At 43.8% G+C, this 20,409-nt stretch overlaps 1 protein-coding gene across 3 annotated transcripts in view; it reads right to left on the bottom strand.

The window, feature by feature from the left end:
- LOC108918496 (plexin-A2-like) overlaps positions 1-20,409 on the bottom strand; it is a 135,289-nt gene that overhangs the window by 58,237 nt on the left and 56,643 nt on the right. For all 3 annotated transcript variants that reach the window (XM_018725808.2, XM_018725811.2, XM_018725810.2), the window contains exons 4-5: positions 19,065-19,199; positions 1,917-2,017 (exon numbers count right to left, since the gene is read on the bottom strand). In XM_018725808.2, the coding sequence (XP_018581324.2) occupies positions 1,917-2,017; positions 19,065-19,199 (236 nt within the window). The remainder of the gene's footprint in view (positions 1-1,916; positions 2,018-19,064; positions 19,200-20,409) is intronic.

Here is a 20,409-nt window from a genome sequence, read left to right as displayed (position 1 = left end):
ATCAAAGAGCCGTTCTGTGCAGTGTAAAAAGCAGTGTGTCTCGCAGTTGTGCAGTAAATTTATGCAGAGTGCTCCCTCTCCAGAGCTCTGCGTTTTGATAATGGTGATCGCAGGCTGTGCCGCTGACAACATTACACGTTGCGTTGCTCTAAGTGTGGGCTGCGTGTAGTAGCACCTCGTAGCCTGGACGTGTGCTGAATGAGATGAAGGTGCTGGTGCGACACACTTGCGCGCTCTACTTGGTCCCACCCCACTGTGCCCGGCTCCCGGACCTGGCGCCGACCTAGACGCGAGCTCATTCTCTCAGCTTCCAGCTCCTTTCTGCTTTATACCTGCTAACACGCCTCAGGTGGACAGTGTTTTGCGATTTCTGATGTACTGAGCTGGTTCCTCCAGCACTGGGTTCAGCAGCAAGGAAGACCCACCAGGAGGCCTGGTTCTGCAAGGGGGTCCTGCCCAAACGAGCAGTCCTCACAACAGTGACACCCGACGTTCTTAGAACTCATCACTCACGTTTTAACGCAAAGAAAGTCAGAACAGAAACTGACAGCCTGTTCTTCCTTCTACACGACATATTCTGAACACATGGAACTCCATTTGTCCAGACATTGCTTTTCATAGTATAGGCAGTGGGGGCTGCCGTGGCGCAGCGGGTTTGACCGGGTCCTGCTCTGGGGTGGGAGTCGAGTCACACTTGAGGTGCCTTGTGATGGACTGGCGTCCCCTCCTGGGTGTGTCCCCTCCCCCTCCAGCCTTATACCCGGTGTGTTGCTGGGTTAGGCTCCAGCTCACCGTGACCCTGCTTGGGACAAGTGGTTTCAGACAACGTGAGCGCAGATGGTCCGACTTTGGGTTTTTCGACTTTACGATGGTGGGCTAGCAATACGGATTCAGTAGAAACTGTACTTCAAATTTTCAATTTTGATTTTTTTCCTGGGCAAGCGATATGTGGTACAATACTCTTTCGTGATGCTGGGCAGGAGCAGCTATCCTCATCTCCCAGTCTGCCATGTGGTTGCTAGTGTATACAACTGATAATATACAGTGTTCTGTGTTGCCAGCATTTTTTGGAGACTCCCCCCCCCCCCCCCCCCGTATCTACGTTGTCTTTTGTGTATCCATCATGTCGACGAAACTCCCATCTGTGTCTCCTGCTACTGGTGAGAAGATGAAGAGGAAGGCAGTAACTCTTGAGGAAAAACTCAAGAAAATTGCCCAGTATGAAGACACCAAGGCCGTAATAGCCATCGCATGTGAACTTGAACTTTCGCAATAAATAATTTCACACACGGAGGGTGCAGTGGCGCAGTGGGTTGGACCTTGTCCTGCTCTCCGGTGGGTCTGGGGTTCAAGTCCTGCTTGGGGTGCCTTGCGATGGACTAGCATCCCGTCCTGGGTGTGTCTCCTCCCCCTCCAGCCTTACACCCTGTGTTACCGGGTAGGCTCCTGTTCTTCGCGACCCCGTATGGGACAAGCAGTTCAGAAAATGTGTGTGTGATTTCACACACACTGATCTTGAGAATCTTAAATAATAAGAAGCAATAATGTTCGGTAGGTTAGGTGTATTAAATGCATTTCTGAGTTATGAAATTTTTGAATTATGATGGGTTTATCGGAACGTAACTTATCGCAAGTCGGGAATGTCTGTAGTTCATAGTACTACATAGTAACATAGGAGTACCACTACCACTATCATTCTATGTCATAGTACTACAAACTCCTACAAAATACTGAATTATTTATGATACATAGTATTTCCTATAGCAGCTGTCCTACTTATTTTGGTGAGTCTTGTTTCCATATATAGACTCTAAAGCTGAGGAAGGATTTGCCAGTGTCGTCCACTTCCTTTGTACGCTCTAATAGGGGGAGCAATGAGGCGCGACCACGGTAACCTCCCCCAGTATGGAACTCACATGTTGTGAAGGACACACCAGCCGCAGTGGGGGTCCCCGGAGCTCAGGCACTCTCCGCACGTCCCATACTGCTCACACCACTCCACGGGCACTCGGGACACCTGCAACATGGCAATAATACTGTATCAGTGTTCATTTTTTGGATACACTAGCAGAAGAAGAAGGACTAGTACTGAACACACATTTGGTTGTTTCTCAAATTATTTTTATTATTACTATTATTTTTTGACTGATGTCTTTGCATAACGCAATCTGAAATGCTAGGATAAGTATACAGCATTAGTCCTAATAAGAGTACAAAGGCAGCAATCATAAAAATCACAGTAACAACCTTAGATGAAGTACAATATTGCAGTTAGCACACAAACTTTTCAATAAAGTAAAATGCTAACAAATGAAATCAACACACACACATTTTCGGAACCGCTTGTCCCATACGGGATCACGGGGAACCGAAGCCTACCCGGCAACTCAGGGCGTAAGGCCGGAGGGGGAGGAGACACACCCAGGACGGGACGCCAGTCTGCCGCAAGACACCCCAAGCGGGACTTGAACCCCAGACCTGCCGGAGAGCAGGACCTGGTCCAACCCACTGCACCACCGCACCCCCCTGAAATCAACATATTCACAGTAATTAAAATGTATAAATATACATTTAAGATACACACGACAAGATGTTACACCCCAAACCATACACACACACAGACAAGGACACACACTGTCTGAGGCTGCTTGTCCCGAGCAGAGCTGCAGCGAACATAAGGCTAGATGGGGAGGGGACACAACCAGGATGGGACGCCAGTCCATCACAAGGCACCCCAAGCAGGACTCGAACCCCAGACCCACCAGAGAGTGGGACCGGGCCAAGCCCGCTGCCTCCCTCACCCCAAAATACATTTAAACATTAATGTATTCATATATAATATAATTTATGATTTTCTTTTATACACACACATACATATGTATGTATGTAGCTATATATATATATATCTGTAGAGAGAGAGAGAGAGAGAAAGCAGTATAAATTACAGTTCAGAATTGTACTCTTTTGAATCTGTATTTTTTTTATGGAACTCCTTGGTGTCCAGCCCATATTTAACATATTGGAAAACATGGAAAAAAAATCCTTCTGTGGTATGAAGGCCCTCATCTGGTTAATAGCAGAAAACCCTGGATAAGTTATTGTATTGTTGGCATTATGTAAAAATCTTGCTGTCATTGCAGTTCCCAGCACGACTTCCAGCTAGAGCCAGTAAATCCCAAAAATATTCATGGCGGCAGCAGAGATGATATGTTTCAAGTGGACGTTAATACCATTGTTGCAGTGGATTTTGAAATAACTGCTTTATTTTTTTATTGCACATACCATCAGTTGGATGTTGTACAGTGGAGGAAAACCGAGCTCACACACATACACACACACACACACACACACACACACACACACACACACACAACCTAAACAGATAGATATTAGATCCATGACCTAATCAGCACAAATTGTGTGCCTTGTTTAGAATCTGTACTGTCAAGCCATTTAATGAAACACAGTAGGGCTAATGGACCTGATCAATACATTCACTGTCGTCAACAGTTATGCGAGAGGTGGGACTACTATATTGGTGAAGAAACCGCAATTCATCCATCTGATACAACAACGTTGTAAAATGCCACTGTATATTCTGTCTGCTGGTAACTCTTATTATCGCTGCTACTGTGGTTATTTTACAATAGTTTTATGTTACAACTGGCCTAAAAAATCTGAATTTCATGTTTTGTTACCAGAAACTGATCTTAAGCAGCATTGAAAGTGATCTGAAGAGACTTGGTAAAATGTCTTAAATTCAGAAGTACAGCTGACAATCACTCAGGGGACCCCTTTATGTGAATACTGACATAGTATGGAGACATTTGGACCACAATCAAACAAAAACAATCTGTGAGCAATGTCCCATGTGAAATCACATTTTGGGCGACATGTTCCACAAAGGCACGTTTGCTTGAAGTTGACCAGTTGTTATGGAGCTTCAGCATGCTGTTGAGTTTCCAAGCCAAATCCCATGAGATGGTCCACCAGGTCCTGCAGCTCACTGTATCTTATATGTTCCACATTTGATCCAGTGGATTTTAGGGATCTAAGGGGGTACACACACACACACATTTTCAGAACCGCTTGTCCCATACAGGGTCGCGGGGGAACCGGAGCCTACCCAGCAACACAGGGCGTAAGGCCGGAAGGGGAGGGGACACACCCAGGACGGGACGCCAGTCCGCCGCAAGGCACCCCAAGCGGGACTCGAACCCCAGACCCACCAGAGAGCAGGACTGTGGTCCAACCCACTGCGCCACCGCGCCCCCTCTAAGGGGGTATTTAATGCTAATAATTACTAATAATAGTAATACTACTAAATACTAATAATAATATGCAAGTAGTGTATCTAGCAGTGTAAGCCACCTTGGTGAATAAGGTGTGTGGGCTGATAACACTAGATAGAGTTCATTAGAAGTTGCTTTGGAGAAAAGCATCTGCTAAATAAATTAATGTAAATGTGATGTATTTTGTGAGGCTGAGGTGCTGCATGTATGTATGTGTCTGTCTTTCAGAAAAGTAGCTACACCCGGTGTATAGAGGTAAGAGGACTGCAGGGAGCTGCAAACACTCCCTCGGGGAAAAAGACGAGTGACCTTTAGAGGGACAACTGATGTAGTCAGACAGCAAGTGCGGCGCCTGGCGTAGTGTACAGGAGGAAGGAATGCTGAGAAGGGGGGTGAGAACAGCAGCTGTGTTGCGTTTCGGAGGCGGGAGTCTTGGGGTTCATGCAGCTGTGTGGGGGACTTGCGAAGGACTCGGCTGTCTGGCGTCTAAGCAGCGGCTCGACGGCACCGGAATGCACAGCTCCCACGGTGCGAAACAGCTGTGCTGTCAGGTAGAGATGCTGGATGGCCGGGCTGTATTGGCGTTGCTAATGAATGTTTGCCCACCTCAATAGACAGCAGGACAAGGACTAAGTTGGTCGCAGCCCCCGGTGTGGACCACAGTGGGGCACTATTGAGGCAAAAGCTCTGAACACCGAGGACTTGCTGGCCCTCTTCTAACCTCAGTTGAGGAGCACAAAAGGATGTCACTTCAGAGACCTCTGTGTTCAATCAACGTGCAAACAGGCAGCAGACAGGGACTTTGCCATTCTGCACGGGTGCCAAGGCGACAGGAATCCCGGCACCGTGTTCCGGGACGGAACGGGAAACAGCCGGCACCACCGGGACTAGCTGCTCCCTGCTATGGATGTGAACACGTCTATCGGCAGGACATCCACACCTATATATCAGCAAACACAATGACACCTTTCAGTCCCATGAAGGAGAAATGGAAACCTGGGTCCACTTCCAGTCCACGCACACAAACACACACATACACACACATATGCATACACCTTTTGTGGTGTCCCAGCAGAGGTCTCATGCCCTCAGGATATCCTCTCACTCTGATGTTGGGTCAGTGACACATAGAACTCCGGAAGCGGCCGTGTGCAGAGTCAGCACATGGCACCCGAGCCAAAATTCACCCCGGACTGCAGCTGCCATTTCAAGCGCCCTCTTGGTTTTAATTAGAGCCACTTTAATTAGAATATCGACATAGATTGGGTCTTATTCAACACAACCGAGGCTCACTGTTATTGACAACATCCTTCACTTAAAATGCAGGAGCCATCATGAGTACGGTGGGTCAATGGGTTGGAAAAAAAAGTTAAAATCTGTCAGCATTTACTTGACAAAACTAACAGCTGGAAAGGGGATTTGGGGGGGCTCACAAACTGATTAGCTAGGGTTAAATAATCATTGCATGGTTCGCCTGGTGTGGAGCCAGCACTGTGATTTATATTACCTTATGTGTAATATAGGCCACAATCCTCATGTTGTTCTCACACTGCCTGCCTTGTCCTCTCCAGCTCCTCCATGACCGCTCAATAACACAAGCTCGCTAAATTAGTGTCCGTGACAAATGGAGTCCTCGAGAACAGGGCACAGGCACTCTCACCCGCAAAGAGCATCACGCCCTTTTTTTTTTTAAAATTCCATTTTATGATGAGCTTTTCATATTTTTTTGATGGGAGCAATTAAAGTAGAGAAATAAAAAAAGAATACTCCTTGCATCTTCTCCATCGCAAATCGATGTTATAAGTAAGCTTCCTTCGTGTTTGTGTTAGCAAACCAGATTATCCTCCTCTCCTAGGGAAATGAGGTACACAGTAAATCTCGGTCATGTGTAAACGCATTAAGCCATTAGCAAATTGATTTTTGCATGGGAGGCTCTTACCAAGAGGGCAGGCCCAACACACAGCATGATGGTCGGGACCCTGTTGTCTGTCTCTTTCGGGAAGGTGGGGGGTCTTATGCTGCATGACATGGTCCATCCTCTCCTGACTGTTGCAAACCAGCCCATGTGTTAGGTAACATCATGGTGACGTGATGTTGCCAAAGGGGACCTCTGGTTGAGTTCAACAAGACTATGACCTATGTTAACCTTCCTGTGCTCCCCCAACCTACACACACACACACACACACACACACACAAAGAGCATCAACTCCCACTCCCCCCGGTGCCTGTTTCTCCTGCTCTCAGGATATCCTCTCACATGCACCCCAGGAGATTGCTTAGTCAGCTTGTGGCACACCAGCTAAAATGCACAGACTTGGCCGTGTGGACTTCAGTTCCCATTCTAATGACCAACTTGGGTTTCATTACAAGACAGGGAACGACACCAGGATTTCTGAAGGCTGAAAGATGCAAAGTAAGGTAACAAGGCACTGACTAAGCTGTAAAAAACTAGAATCGCACACAGAAAGCCTTGAATGTTTCTATCTGAATCCTGTCTAAGGAAACCATTAGGACCTGGGGTTACAGAGCACAAGGGTGACAATTCTGGGCTAAGAGCAGTAGAACATGTTTGGGAAACCAAACAATGCTTCCAGACGGATAGTTATACACACAGCCTTCCCACACCTGGGAAAGAAAGGCAGTACTACTACGGTGTGAACCCATCTCTTTCTCGTCTTTGTGAGGTTAGAAATTTTAAAAGATGACAGCTCAGAACGCACAGTTCCTCAGTTGTGCAGTTCTTCCTTACCTGTTATATTTCGATGGTAGAACAACAGAACTCCTCTCCTGCACTGCTGGATGTGCTTTGCCCCCAGTGCTGGTGCACCATAGTAGTCTTTCTCGCTACCTCACAATTTTACCGTTCAAAGTATTCGAGAACTGGAGCCAAAAGTAACCTGTGTTGGTTCAGAGTGGCACAAAACGCATTGTTGTCTGTTTTGCTTTGACTCTCATTATTGGGTTATAGAAATGATCCTGCAAAATAGTTTCTTTTCTTACCCAAGGGTTGTATAAGAACATTGAAATCTATAAAGACAGTGGGTTGCAACTATGGAATCTAGGCTGAAATAGCCAGCTTCAGGTTTGCTATGAACCCAACATTTTGAGCATGTACTTTCTATTTTTCATGTTGAAATTGTTCTTTTGTGATGGGTGTGCAGCACCCAGACTGGCTGGTTCATTAGAACTGGGGTATATTGACCAGTTTTGTGAGATCTGACCCCCCGCCCCCCCAGTATTACAATCACCAGTTTCTGAGAAAAAGACGTAAGAAAAACTCTGCAAGCAAAAGTAAACTTTTAAAACCTAAATGTGCTATGGTACACCAAAAAGAAAACATACCTTTGGAACATCTGGGCATCTCCTTTATATCAGCCATTAAAAGCACAGACAGATCCAAATCTGTCATGAATCATCTGTGGATCATGATCTATGGGTTCTGTCTTTAATGGCTCAAACTTCCCAAAGGGCCAATTGCAAAGCTCAGGTTATTCTTCTAATCACTGTTTTCCATGAGTCAATGAGTCAGTGACCTTGCTGTGCCACACCTCCTCCAGGCAGCCTTGTCCACGTGCGACAGAGTAAAAGTGTGAAAGAAATGTGGGCTGGACTGCGCACTCATGAGAACCTCACATCTTCTGGACAGGCAAATCAGGATCCCCTTATTGAAGAAAAACATATCACCTTCTCTTGCCCATCTCCCTCGATCCTGGTTTTATTTTTTTTTCTGACCCACATGCTAGTGAAAGTTTATGAGCTGATCTTGCTGGAGCCTTGTGCTTTGATCAGCTGTGCAGAATGAGAAAGGCTGCCTGTGAAAGCCATCAGACCATCTGACATGCCAAGTTGGAAATTTGGGAGACACGTACCAACACAGGATATTTTTCTCAAGGTCATGAGTGACTCTTTGTTGAGTTTTCTGTTTTTTTTTTTTTTTTGATGCTGGCAATGATTTGAGGAGAAGAACTGAAAGTGGATCTGAATTTTCAACACTGAGGCCACACAATGATGGACTCGAAGGTCGCCTGGACACTTCTAGTCCAGTGTTTTGTCTAGAACAAACTTCCTCACATGCTCACACCATTTCATCCCTTAACAAGGAGGCTGAGTAAAATGGATAAAGGAGCACAGGCTGCAGTTGAGGGCTGATGTGCTTTAAGTGAATCTATAAATTATTCAGTAGTTATTTCAGCTATACTTAGGAGAAGCACCTACTATATTACTTATCTCTATTTGTCAGAAAATACAATGCAATTCTTTGGACTTAAACTTAAAAACTCCAATTTATAGAACAATTTTCATAACCACATAATTTTAACCACATAATCCCTCATTTAACAATAGTACGAAAATAAGCAAAAACTGAATTGTTACTCAGTTTCCTTGGTGGATTTCCAGCTGACCAATCTGTCTTTTTTCCAGAATTACAACTGATAAAGTGTGTGTGTTAGGTTTCAGCGTGCAGAATATTCATCATGTAAAGCCCTAGTAAAAGGTGTGTGTTGTTACTCTTTTCACGGTTTTCATGTTGAAAGGGAATGTGAAAACTGATACAGTGCAATACATGTCCTATGTCTGGGCGCCTGCATGGGGAAAACTCAGCAGGATAACGTCCCTGTCAGTCGAGACCACAGTGGTTCAATTTCTTCATGTGGATGGCACAGCTATTCCCTGTACCTCTACCGTAATGCTACTGTAACCGCAGAGCTGGTGCATTCTTTCAAGAAAAACATATATATTCACAGATGGCACAGTGGCACAGCAAGTAGCGCTACTGTCTCACAGCGCCTGGGTGGTATGAGAGAACGTGGGTTTGATCCCCCCTCAGTCTTTGTGGAATTTGCATGTTCTCCCTATGTCTGTGTGGGTTTCTACCAGGTACTCTGGTTTCCTCCCACACTCCAACGATATGCTGTTCAGGTTCACCAACAGTGTATGAGTGACAGAGAGAGTGTGTTCCACTGATGTATGGGTGAGTGACCCAGTGTGAGTAGTGTATCTAGCAGTGTAAGTCACCTTGGTGAATAAGGTGTGTGAGCTGATACCACTACATGGAGTTCATTGGAAGTCACTTTGGAGAAAAGTGTCTGCTAAATAAATCAATGTAATTCACACTGTTATCATTCCTTTAGCATCCACTGACATTGAGATTACTACTGCAGCCTCCATCCAGTGTGGCCATTATAGCTGCCACTGTTGACACCACTGACATTGCTGTTGTCATGACTGTTATTTTTTACTACTTCCATCATTACTGCTGCCATTATTTACACCAGTGTTACAACCACTTATACCATTGAAGTTACTGCTGCTACTATACCAACCACTATTGTTTTTCATCCCTCTGCTCACATCAGGGTTGTTGCTGGCTTCTTATTTCAAAGAAATGTCACTCCATCCATTTACTGCTATGAACAGTGCCACAGTTACTCTGTTTACACTGCTACTCAATGCAGGAGATACACAAGGAATGCGTTGTACAGGCAAGTGGTGGCTCATCTAAACTGCAGAAGAGCATTATGTCCACCGGGAAACACAAACTTTCTCTACCCAATAAAACATGTCATATCTGCACGGGTCATGCAGACTTAACATGTAATAAATTAAGAAATGATCACTAAGATGGACAAACACATGGTAAGAAATTGCTTTGCTTTTTCTCTCCTCCAATGAGCTGGCAAGTGTTTCCAGATCCTGGGTGTGCAGACATCCAATGCTGCATCCTTTTAGTGGGGGAAGTAGTGAAAAGTTATTGTATTTGATAGATAAATGAGCAACAGATAGATGAATTGTGATGATCGGGCTGCAGATTAACACAGTTTCCATTGTGATCTGAGGACACGAGGTTGCACCGCCTGGTGGGCTGGAGGGGAACAGACACCAGCACTAGTGAGGATCAATTGTCTTGCTGGTGGGAAGCTGGAAATAATAGGATCAGCAGCAATTCAGATCACTCACACTAGTGGCAGGAGAATTGGGAAAGTGAGGTCAGGAGCTTTACAGTTTACAGCTCAGTGAGGTGGAAAGGGCATTCTATGGGTTATTAACTCTTTAAAAATCACTTTCAAACCCATCGATATGGAGATGCACCCTAGGAGATATCTACTCTGCACATTCCTGCCCAAGTAAAGTAGAAAAAAAGAAAGTTCCTAGAAGCTGATGACAAGACTGAAGATTTCTGTTTTCCAAATGAAAACAATGATGATGTCCAAAATAGAAGAGCAGAAGTAGAGCAGGTCCTGAGCGACAGAGGAACCTTTTGTTTTACTGGGTGCTCAAATGAAAGCCCACTGGTCTCATTGTTCAGCCAGCTATAGGTATGATAGCAGATCTCAGACCTCCTGCTGTAAGAAGATTGAGGAGTAGAGTCTCCGTATCTGCTGCAGTACAAGAAAACTGATCTTACAATGTCTTTTTAATTAAACAGATGATAATTTAGGCAGTGCTGTTCTGCCTCTGGTCCATGTTGAAAGCCTGAACCCTAACCACTTGGACCATCTGCCAGATCTTTGGGAGACTTATTACTATATTACTAAGCCTGAAAAATAATCCTCTGTATCAACACTGGCAACTGAAGACAGATTTGCCTCTGCAAAGGGGTGTGTGGGAGAATCTATTCAAGCAAACACAAAGAATGCAACATGTAGATGAATCTTTGACATGCAAGAGCAGCCAAATGTTTTAAACTCGTGGGAAGAAGCAATAAATGCAGTTATGCCCACTCACAGAGGAAATTATCCAAAGACTGTTCAACTTACAGTATATACAATTTAAGGAACAGATGTGCAGAGAATAGTGACTGCACTTGTGGAAAGAACCCATTAAAAGTCAGTCATGCCTGCTCAGTGAGGAAATCATCTGTTGACTGTTCTACCAATACACAATAAATTGGGAAGGAAAGAATCACGAGGGTTTCCGAGAAACTGCTCATGTTAACTAATTAGCCTGATGTGGAATGACAGGACTTGTACTATCGATGCACAACAGCAACACTGGAAAATGCTTCCAGGGTACAAACTCTGATATATATAATCCAGGCTTTGGGCAATTAACTCTGTACACTGGGAGATGTCAGCAACAGCACCAACAACAAATACTAGTTTTTGGGACAAATGGCTGATATTGCTCCCTTTATCACATATCAGACCTCCGGAGTTTGCTTCCAGTTGGAGCAGCGATGGATCTAAACTGCACTATGTGCGATACAGGTGACTGAAGCATGACTTAAGGTGAAAGCACCAACATACACATTTTACTGAATAGTGTGGTCCCTGTGAGGAAAGCAAGAATTTGTGTACTGCAAGTATCGTAAATTGTGATTTATCCACACCTGATATCCTTCAAAAAACCTGCTGTCAAAAAGCAAAGTCATGCGATCTATATGCTTGGGTCTGGGATGAATGAGGGTATGAATGCTTTTCAGAGAAACAGTGAGCCGATCGGTTCAATCGATAACTGTGGCCTGCAGAACTGACAGCAGCGTGTATCCCCACGTTTCCCGTGGTCAATATGGAACAGGATTGTGGGTGAGAACGATGGCCTGGAGCCACAGCGGAAGAGATACTGCTTTATGACACCGTCGGCCACATGCCTACAGAAGGAAGGGTGTGGGTGAGCAGCAGCAAAGCACCAGGAAGAAAAACAGGGATGTTATCTTCTATCTTTGCTCATTCCGAACTCCACGTGAGCAGAGGAATTGGCAAGAAAGAGCCGCAGAGTACTTCAAAATGTGACTGTACAAAAGGTGTCGAAGGCGCCCCTCTACCTGAACACCAGTTTTCTTTAAGTCTGCGGCATTTGTGTCAAACTTCCAAACAGCTGAGATTTGCTGCAGAAGGAGATTTTGAGAGCTCCCAAATTCTTTGGACGTATTTAGCCTCAGTTAAACAACCACTTATTGCAAAGACGCTAACTGGACTAGAAAAAAATCTGGCCGGCATCCTTCCCTTCTGGCATTTTCTGCTGTCTTCACTAGAATTAGATTATTTAAATGTTGTTTTAGGATATAGCTAATACAACACAGATTAAAGCTAGACAATTTTACAGTGGAGCACATTTATTTTGACCTCTTGGTTCAGACTCAAAAAGGGGCCTTTTCAGTTGCTTCGGTGTCTTTGCCTTTGCCATTTGCATTAATCTCACTCAGCAAGAGTTGGAAGAATTTACATTGTACAGAAGCTGTCACTGTTTTTCATCTGTACAGACGCATGGACTAGACAGTTGGAGACCTGGCAGTAGGCCTGAGTATGAAGCTCTTTTCAACTAACATAAATCCAACTCCCCATGAATTCCAGTCTCTCAAGTCATTCATAAGCAGACTGAAATCTCACCTCCCTGGACACCGTTTTTGGCTTCTTCCGAGAGGATGATGTCTAGACAATGGCTTCCAGCGACTGGACATTATACAAGGGGTTTGCAATAGCACATAGGTACCCTGGTATTTTGATCTGTACCCCCAACAGCTATTGGAGAGGGATAGATCATTGGCATGTGGCCTTAAGCCAGAGCAATCCATGGATTGGTCAAGGGCTCAAGCGAGGAAGTGAAACTTTCCAGGAACCACTGAGTCCCAATGACTAGGTTCGGTCAGCCATAAAACCATCATGACAGATTTCTGATAAACAACTCTCACTGCCACTAACACAAAAACCGAAAGTGTTGTTTATGCTTGGGTTGCTTTGTGTTCTATTTCAGTGCTATTTTGGTATTTGATGCATGTGATTAGCAGGGAAATGTGAACAAGTCCCTGTCTTTCTGTAAACATGGAAGTAATTTCCTTGCAATTCCTTGAACCATCGCCGAAAATAGTAGAGAAGGAAGAGAAGAGAGAGATGCAGTGGTAAAGGCAATATTATATTTCATGGTTTAGCATCTGGAGGAAACATTAAAATTCAGCATAATGCTCTTTCCTGTTACCCTCCGAACAGTAGATGCTTTTTTTTTGCAAGGAAGAGCACGTTCTTTTCCTGTGTGTGAAGCTCCAGTGACAAGTGTTTACAGTGTAATAATGCGGGAAAAGCGTATCTCCTCAAGAGACACCTGATTTCAGACCATGATAGCACATGGGAGATGGTCTTTAAACAAGCACAGTCTTGTGAAATTCAAAACTATATTTGCTTTTATGGGTTCATGATTCCACCGTTATTTCAGGAGAGAGGCTCAAAGAAAGAAGTGCAGCCACACACCGCAGAGGAGAGTTTCCTATGAGAACGAGCAATGTTAACACCACGGTACATGATTTCCTGAACGACTCATATGCACCATTCTATAGAATTACCTGAATTTGCAGCTATTCCTGGGGTAAACGTATGGGGATTTTACACTAAAAAAACGACTTTGTGTTCTTTCAGAGCTTAGATGAGTGTACCCTAAAGAAGGGGTTCTCAGCCCTGGTCTTCACTTACCCTTATGAATACTGGTTTCTGTTGCCCATATATTTATTACTCTATTTGAGAAACCTCATTAATGCATGGTACAAATAATGTTACAATGATCTGTCTGCTGATTTGATTTTTTATTGTGTTTAATAAGATTTGTGTAAATCAACAAGCAACAGTTAACAATTCAGCAAAATAAACATTTGTGCATCTGTAAAATAATTGTTACAAGTACGTAACGTGTGCAACATTATGGGTGCTTCATCAGATTAGAGCTTTATTAATAAAGATGAAGTGTAATAGGAATGTATTGGGTTTTGCTGAAGTTGGTGGTCCCGCGCACGAAAGGTAAAACACGGAAGTTCTCAGGCTCCGTTGTGGTGGAATGACTTCCCCCTCTCACTCAGAACTGCTGAATCTCTGCCCACATTTAAAAAGGTTCTCAAAACTCACCTCTTCCAGACTCACTTTGCCCATGATCGCTTAAGTTCATGAGAGGTGTAAATGTTCATGCACCATAACCTTATGATCATGCCCGGATAAACCTTTACACAGCCGCTACTCCTGTATTGTACATAAATGTTTGTGCATCTCAAAAAAAAAAAAAAAAAAAAAAAAAAAAAATGTAGGAAGGTGATCAGGATTAGTCTGTTCTGAGTTTTATGCAGCTACTTGTGATGAACATAATAACACATGTACACAATCTACAACCACTTGCCCTGAGTGGGGTCACAGCAAACTGGAGGCTAACTCAGCAACACAGGGCACAAAGCTGGAGGAGGAGAGGACACACCCAGACTGTCACTCCCAGCAGGGCATGAATGCAAGACCCATCACACAACAGACACTGGCCAAATCCACCACACCACTGCACCCCAACCCATTCTTTTGCTAAAGCAGCTTCTAATTATTTATTCATTTATACAGCTGGGTAATGTTAGTAGAGTAAGTCAGGGTAAGTACTTTGCTCAACAGTACTACAGCTGGCAGTGGGATTTGAACCTGCAGCCTTTGGAGCCCAAGGCAGCACTTCCTACCACTATGCTACATTCTGTCCGTTACAGTAAAGTAAGTTACTTGGTTTTATTGGTCTCTATTAGAAGTGTACGATAGACGGGTATATTAGCTGAAGAGTATAATAAGACACATTATACATTAAAAAAGGAGATATAGCAGCAGTGCTTTAACTTGGGTTTAATTCCCCTCTGGCAAGCTCATGGCATTCACCAGAAACTACAAACAATTATAATTCAGCCAGGGGAAATATAAGTGAAGTAGATTTATGCTGTTTTTCTAGGAGACCATAGAAACCATTTTTACGGTATTAATCACTGTTGGTATCATGAGCAAAAAAACTAAAATTCCTAGAAAGGAAGGAGGATCGGCTGATGAATCACATCGTCAATGTTCTTAAACCCACTCACACCTCTGGTAAGAACAATGTATATGAATAGACTCATAGCACTATTTTCCAAATCTAAGGAGGTTGTGCTAATGAAACACACAGAACCTTTTTGTTGGGGCTGACATGACACAATACAGATTAAGCTGCATTTTTCTGGATGGTATTATCTCTTGCAATGACTATATATTTACAGAAATATCATAGTTAGGTAGAAATTAGGTAGAAAAATGTTCTTGTAAGAAATCTTCTTTTTTTTAGCTAAAATCTCACTCCTAAAGTGAAAGAGAGCTGAAGTTAGGTCTGGCTCACATAGATGTATCCAGAATAACATACATGCTCTTCATTTTTTCACAGTTATTATTATTATTATTCTTCTTCTTCTTCTTCTTATTATTATTATTGGTATTATTATTATTGAATGCGAGTGGAGTGGAGTTCATGAGTGTGTGAGAGAGAAAGAGAGAGAACTGGTGTCCCATAGAGAATGCACCCTGCCTCATCCTCTGTGTTTCTGGGATAGGCTCTGGACAACCATGACCCTGCTATGGAGAAACGTTTACTAAAAATACTAAACATAATGAAAAGAGGCCTGGTAGACTTTATTAAAATAAATCTTGAATTTGTTTTTGCTCACTGATACACACACACACACACACACACACACACATCTTCAGAACCGCTTGTCCCTCATGGGGTCACGGGGAACCGGAGCCTACCCGGCAACACAGGGCGTAAGGCCGGAGGGGGAAGGGGACACACCCAGGACGGGACGCCAGTCCGCCGCAAGGCACCCCAAGCGGGACTTGAACCCCAGACCCACCGGAGAGCAGGACTGCGGTCCAACCCACTGCGCCACCGCACCCCCTGCTCACTGATAATAATTGACCATTTCTAACAGGATTGATAAGAGTCCACATTCATTTGTCTAGCAGATGCTTTTCTCTACAGTAACTTCCAATGAACTCTATGTAGTGTTATCAGCCCACACACCTTATTCGCCAGGGTGACTTACATTGCTAGATACACTACTTACAATGGGGCACTCATCCATATATCATTGGAACACACACACTCTGTGTCTCTCACACACTATGGGTGAACCTGAACAGCATGTCTTTAGACTATGGAAGGAAACCAGAGCACCCAGAAGAGACCTACACAGACACAGCGAAAACATGTAAACTCTACACAGGCTGAGCAGCAATCAAACCCACATCCTTTCACACCACCCATGCACTGCAAGACAGCAGCACTACTTGCTGTGCCACCATGCCACCAGAGGTTGCTGACCCCTTTTTAATATGACATTCAATCTAGCTCTTTCTACACAAAGTAATCTACAAATGGACTAAAGCTAAGCTACTAAGTAGCATGAAAATATAGAACATGGAAAATATAAATGCTGTATAACTCATTTTTTCTTGGTAAAACACATATAAATTATTTCACATCTCGCAACTTGCACTGCTGTAGCCATTAACTGCACACTGAAAACATATGAAAGTAAAGAGCAGTTTCGGAAAAGTTACTTTTAGTATTAAATAATTTTATTGATTGGGAATCATCATCCTATAGTCTGCTTTTTAATTTACCTCTGGGGGCTTTGGAACAAAGTGGAGTTCTCAGCGCTTTAATTTAATGCAGGTTCAATTAAAAAATTATCATTATTACATGCTTTAATCTCAGTTTTGAAGAGCAACAGATACAGATATTTACCTCTCTGGCGATTAACCTTTCATATTCATTATTAATGCCACTGATCTCCTAAATATGATCATATTACACCATTAGCTTAATAGTATTTAATACAATTAACAATATGACATATTATAAAACAAAAACTCATGCCAGCAGAGTTGCAGTTAAGGGATAGCGCGACATGAGCTTCAGGAAAGCCCAAGGTTTTCGGTCTTTACTTGTACAAGCACAAATGAAAGGACCTCCCTGTGTAACTGAAACGGATTTGTGCCACATGCCAGTGAGGTTTTTGCAGCTCGGTTAAAGAGCTGCGGTGTGAAATGAACGGTTTCCCTCTATTTGCACACTTGTTTTAACAGAGATGACAATGAGCAGAGCAAATAAAGTGTAACCTGTTCTTTCAGGGAAAAGGAAGCATAAGTTGCTCAAATTGAGTGCACAGGAATGGCTCGAACCTTAACCTTTCCAGAGACTTCTGGAGGGTGGTGGCAATTAGCAACATATAATCACCGAAAAAGGTCAAATCAAATTTTTAAAACAGATATACTGAGACAGAACCCAGATTGCACCTTTGGGGCTTGACGGTTCCATTCACCTCATTCACCCTTTAGCCACGCTGTACAGGGACATCATGTGCGTCACATTCCTGCCACTCATCGGCTATACGGGAAGCATCAATCACAAATTCTAAAATCTAGCATCTCACCGAGTGTGTGAGCATTGTCACACCCAGGATTAAGACCCAGGCACCTGATCCCACTCAGCCTGACCAGGTATAAAGGGAACCACGCCACCACCATCTCTTCGCAGAATCTCACTTGAGACAACCACCCCGTCTGCGCCTACAAAACCCACCGCAGTCCACGTCCTGTTTCGCTTCTCCCTCGCACCCTGTTCTTCGTTTCCTGGCTCCTGATCACTCGCCTCATCTCCCGACTTTGATTTCGGATCTTTGCTCTTACCCTGACTGCCGATCGCCTGACCATTCACCTGTCCCCGACTACAAGTTCCAGCTTTGCCCTTTGGATTCTAATAAAAACAAACCTGCACTTGGGTCCAGCCTCCTTCACATCCTCTGTCTGGACTGACAAGCATACAGTGAGGGGGAGTGGTGGCACAGCAGGTTTGGCCTGTGCCTGCTCTCTGGTGGATCTGGGGTTTGAGACCTGCTTGGGGTGCCTTGTGTCCAAGGTGTGTCCCCCTCCAGCCTTACGCCTTGTGTTGCCGGCTTAGGTTCCGGCTCCCCGCAACCCCGCTTGGGGTGAGCAGTTTCAGTCAATGTATGTGTGCAATGTCTGCACAGCAGCAACTACAGGAACCATTGGGGTACAAGACTTGAACCATGAGTAGATCACTGCAGCACCCCCAAATGTGGAAGAGGGGATTTTTTGGGGAGTTTAAAATCATTTCACTACATTGTTCAACAATACGAGATAACTTCAGTGGTTGCAAAAGGAGGGTAATGCATTTTCTAAGCACTGTTTTATACATTACAGAAAAAAAAAAAACTGCATTTTTCAAGGGAGACACAGACAGAGCTTTGACTATGCTCGCAGACACGTGGAGAGTGTCAAGAAAGTTAATCTAGAGGGATTTAGTGCATTCTAATGGAAGGCTAAGCAGTATGACCTTTAGCCGATTCAGATAAAACGGTATTTTTATCTGTAAAGTTTATTTCATTTGCATAATCGCCGTTTCTGTCGTTATATGTAAGTGGAAAACAGACAGACGTGTCCAAGCTGTCAAAAAGTGTGTGCTGTTAGAGAAGGTGTTCCGTAAGCCATGTCCTGCACCACTTTTCTTTTTTATGCCCTTTTACTTCCCTCTGTGCTCTAACATGGGAAAAAGAGAGAGAGAAATAGGGAATAGGCTCTGAGATGATGGAGACAGAGAGACCCAGAGGGACATCCTTCATGATGCTGCCCTCTTTCCAACTGTAACGTTGTCACTCCGCAAAAAGGGCCTCACATGGCTCCTCTTCCATTAACTATGGCACCTCATTAGAAGCAGGGCAGCGAACAGCGACAGTTCTCCGACTGCAGCTGTCCACCCGCACCTTGCACATTGGCCTCTCTTCTTCTGACACATTCTCCATCCCCACATCTCTCAGACTTCGTTTCCATGTGTCAGGTCGCAGCAATAGCAGGGCGAAGACAACAGAGATGCCATACATGAAGCACCCCAGAGGGAAGCAGAGATCAGCTGCCCCAGTGGCTTCGTGCACATATCAGCATTTGTGGGTGTGTGAGCACATGAGTTCATACATGAGCGCATGCACAAGGAGCACTTACCTGTCTCTCGGACATGACGTACAGGAAACTGTGGTCCAAGGAGAAGGCCATGTCACGGAGGATTGGCTCACCGTCCTTGACAACAACTGTGGTCTCGTACAGGATCCCACCATGGGGAGGACCGTCCACTCTGATCTGTGAATAAAGAAAAAGGAGGTCATCCGTCAACCCAACACAGAATCCACTGCTGTAACAATCTGTCCTCCACACTCTCCAACTCTACGCAGGTGTCAGTGATTACTTATAACTGGCTTAATTTATTCACTGCCACTTGTATTTTGGAAAGTGGACAGCTGGATCTGACAGGTTTGACTAGGTGGCCTGGTCAAGTGGACTTATTTTTATATACATTTATATTTATTCATTTAACTGATTCTTTTCTCCGAAGCAACTTACAGTGTTAAACTACTTACACTTGTTTACTCATTTATACAGCAGGGTAATTTCACTGGATCAGTTAAGTGTAAGTACCTTGCTCAAGGATACTATGGTATTAGGACATGACATTTATACTTTTAGGTGTTCCATTTCTCCACAGTCATTTACAGTGTTAAGGTACATAAAATTATTCATACATGTGAGTAGTTTTTTGTGAGCAGTTAAAGGTAAGCATATTGTTCAAGGGTACTACAGCTGCACATGAGATTCAGACCTACAACCTTTGGATGCAACAGCAGCAACTCTGACCACTACACTACCAGCTGTCAGAACAGACTTTACTTCAATGTCGATTTCTCTGTAGTCCGAGCGGGGTGACAGGAAGCACAAAAATTCTTAGATTAATCAGAGACCAAGCAGAAACCACAACTAAGTGGAACAGATCTTGTAACAGCAGGTTGTAGGTTCAAGCAGAATGATTATGCTGTTGTGAAATATGTATTGTACATGCACCTATAAAAATACATAGATGATAATAGTGAATATAAGAGTAGATAACTTGTATAATCCCAGGTGTCAGTGATACAGCTTTAAAACATAGTCTTTTTTTGGGTACCACCCTGGGCAGACAAAACGCCTTGCAATTTAATCCTGAACTATGAGGATTAAATACGTATTGTGATATAAACACCTTACTAAATGTTTATTTAATCCAATAGAAATTGTACTTATGGGAAAATGCTCCCCTACTGCACCGCTTTCTTCAGGCACTGCTGAAAAGTGATCCATAGTAAAGATCATAAATGACATTTTTATTAAATTATATTTCTGAAATAGCTGAAGCCTCAAAAAATAAAGAAAAATAGTTTCACTTTTCAAGAAATCCAGGAGGGAATTTCTGTGAAGCTGATAACCCAGAACAGGACCGGAAACATTTGTGTGCTGAAAAAAATTACATTTTGCAAGT

Source organism: Scleropages formosus, chromosome 22 (genome assembly GCF_900964775.1).
Source record: "Scleropages formosus chromosome 22, fSclFor1.1, whole genome shotgun sequence".
Classification (NCBI taxonomy): Eukaryota; Metazoa; Chordata; class Actinopteri; order Osteoglossiformes; family Osteoglossidae; genus Scleropages; species Scleropages formosus.
This window is presented reverse-complemented; position numbering and strand designations above follow the sequence as displayed.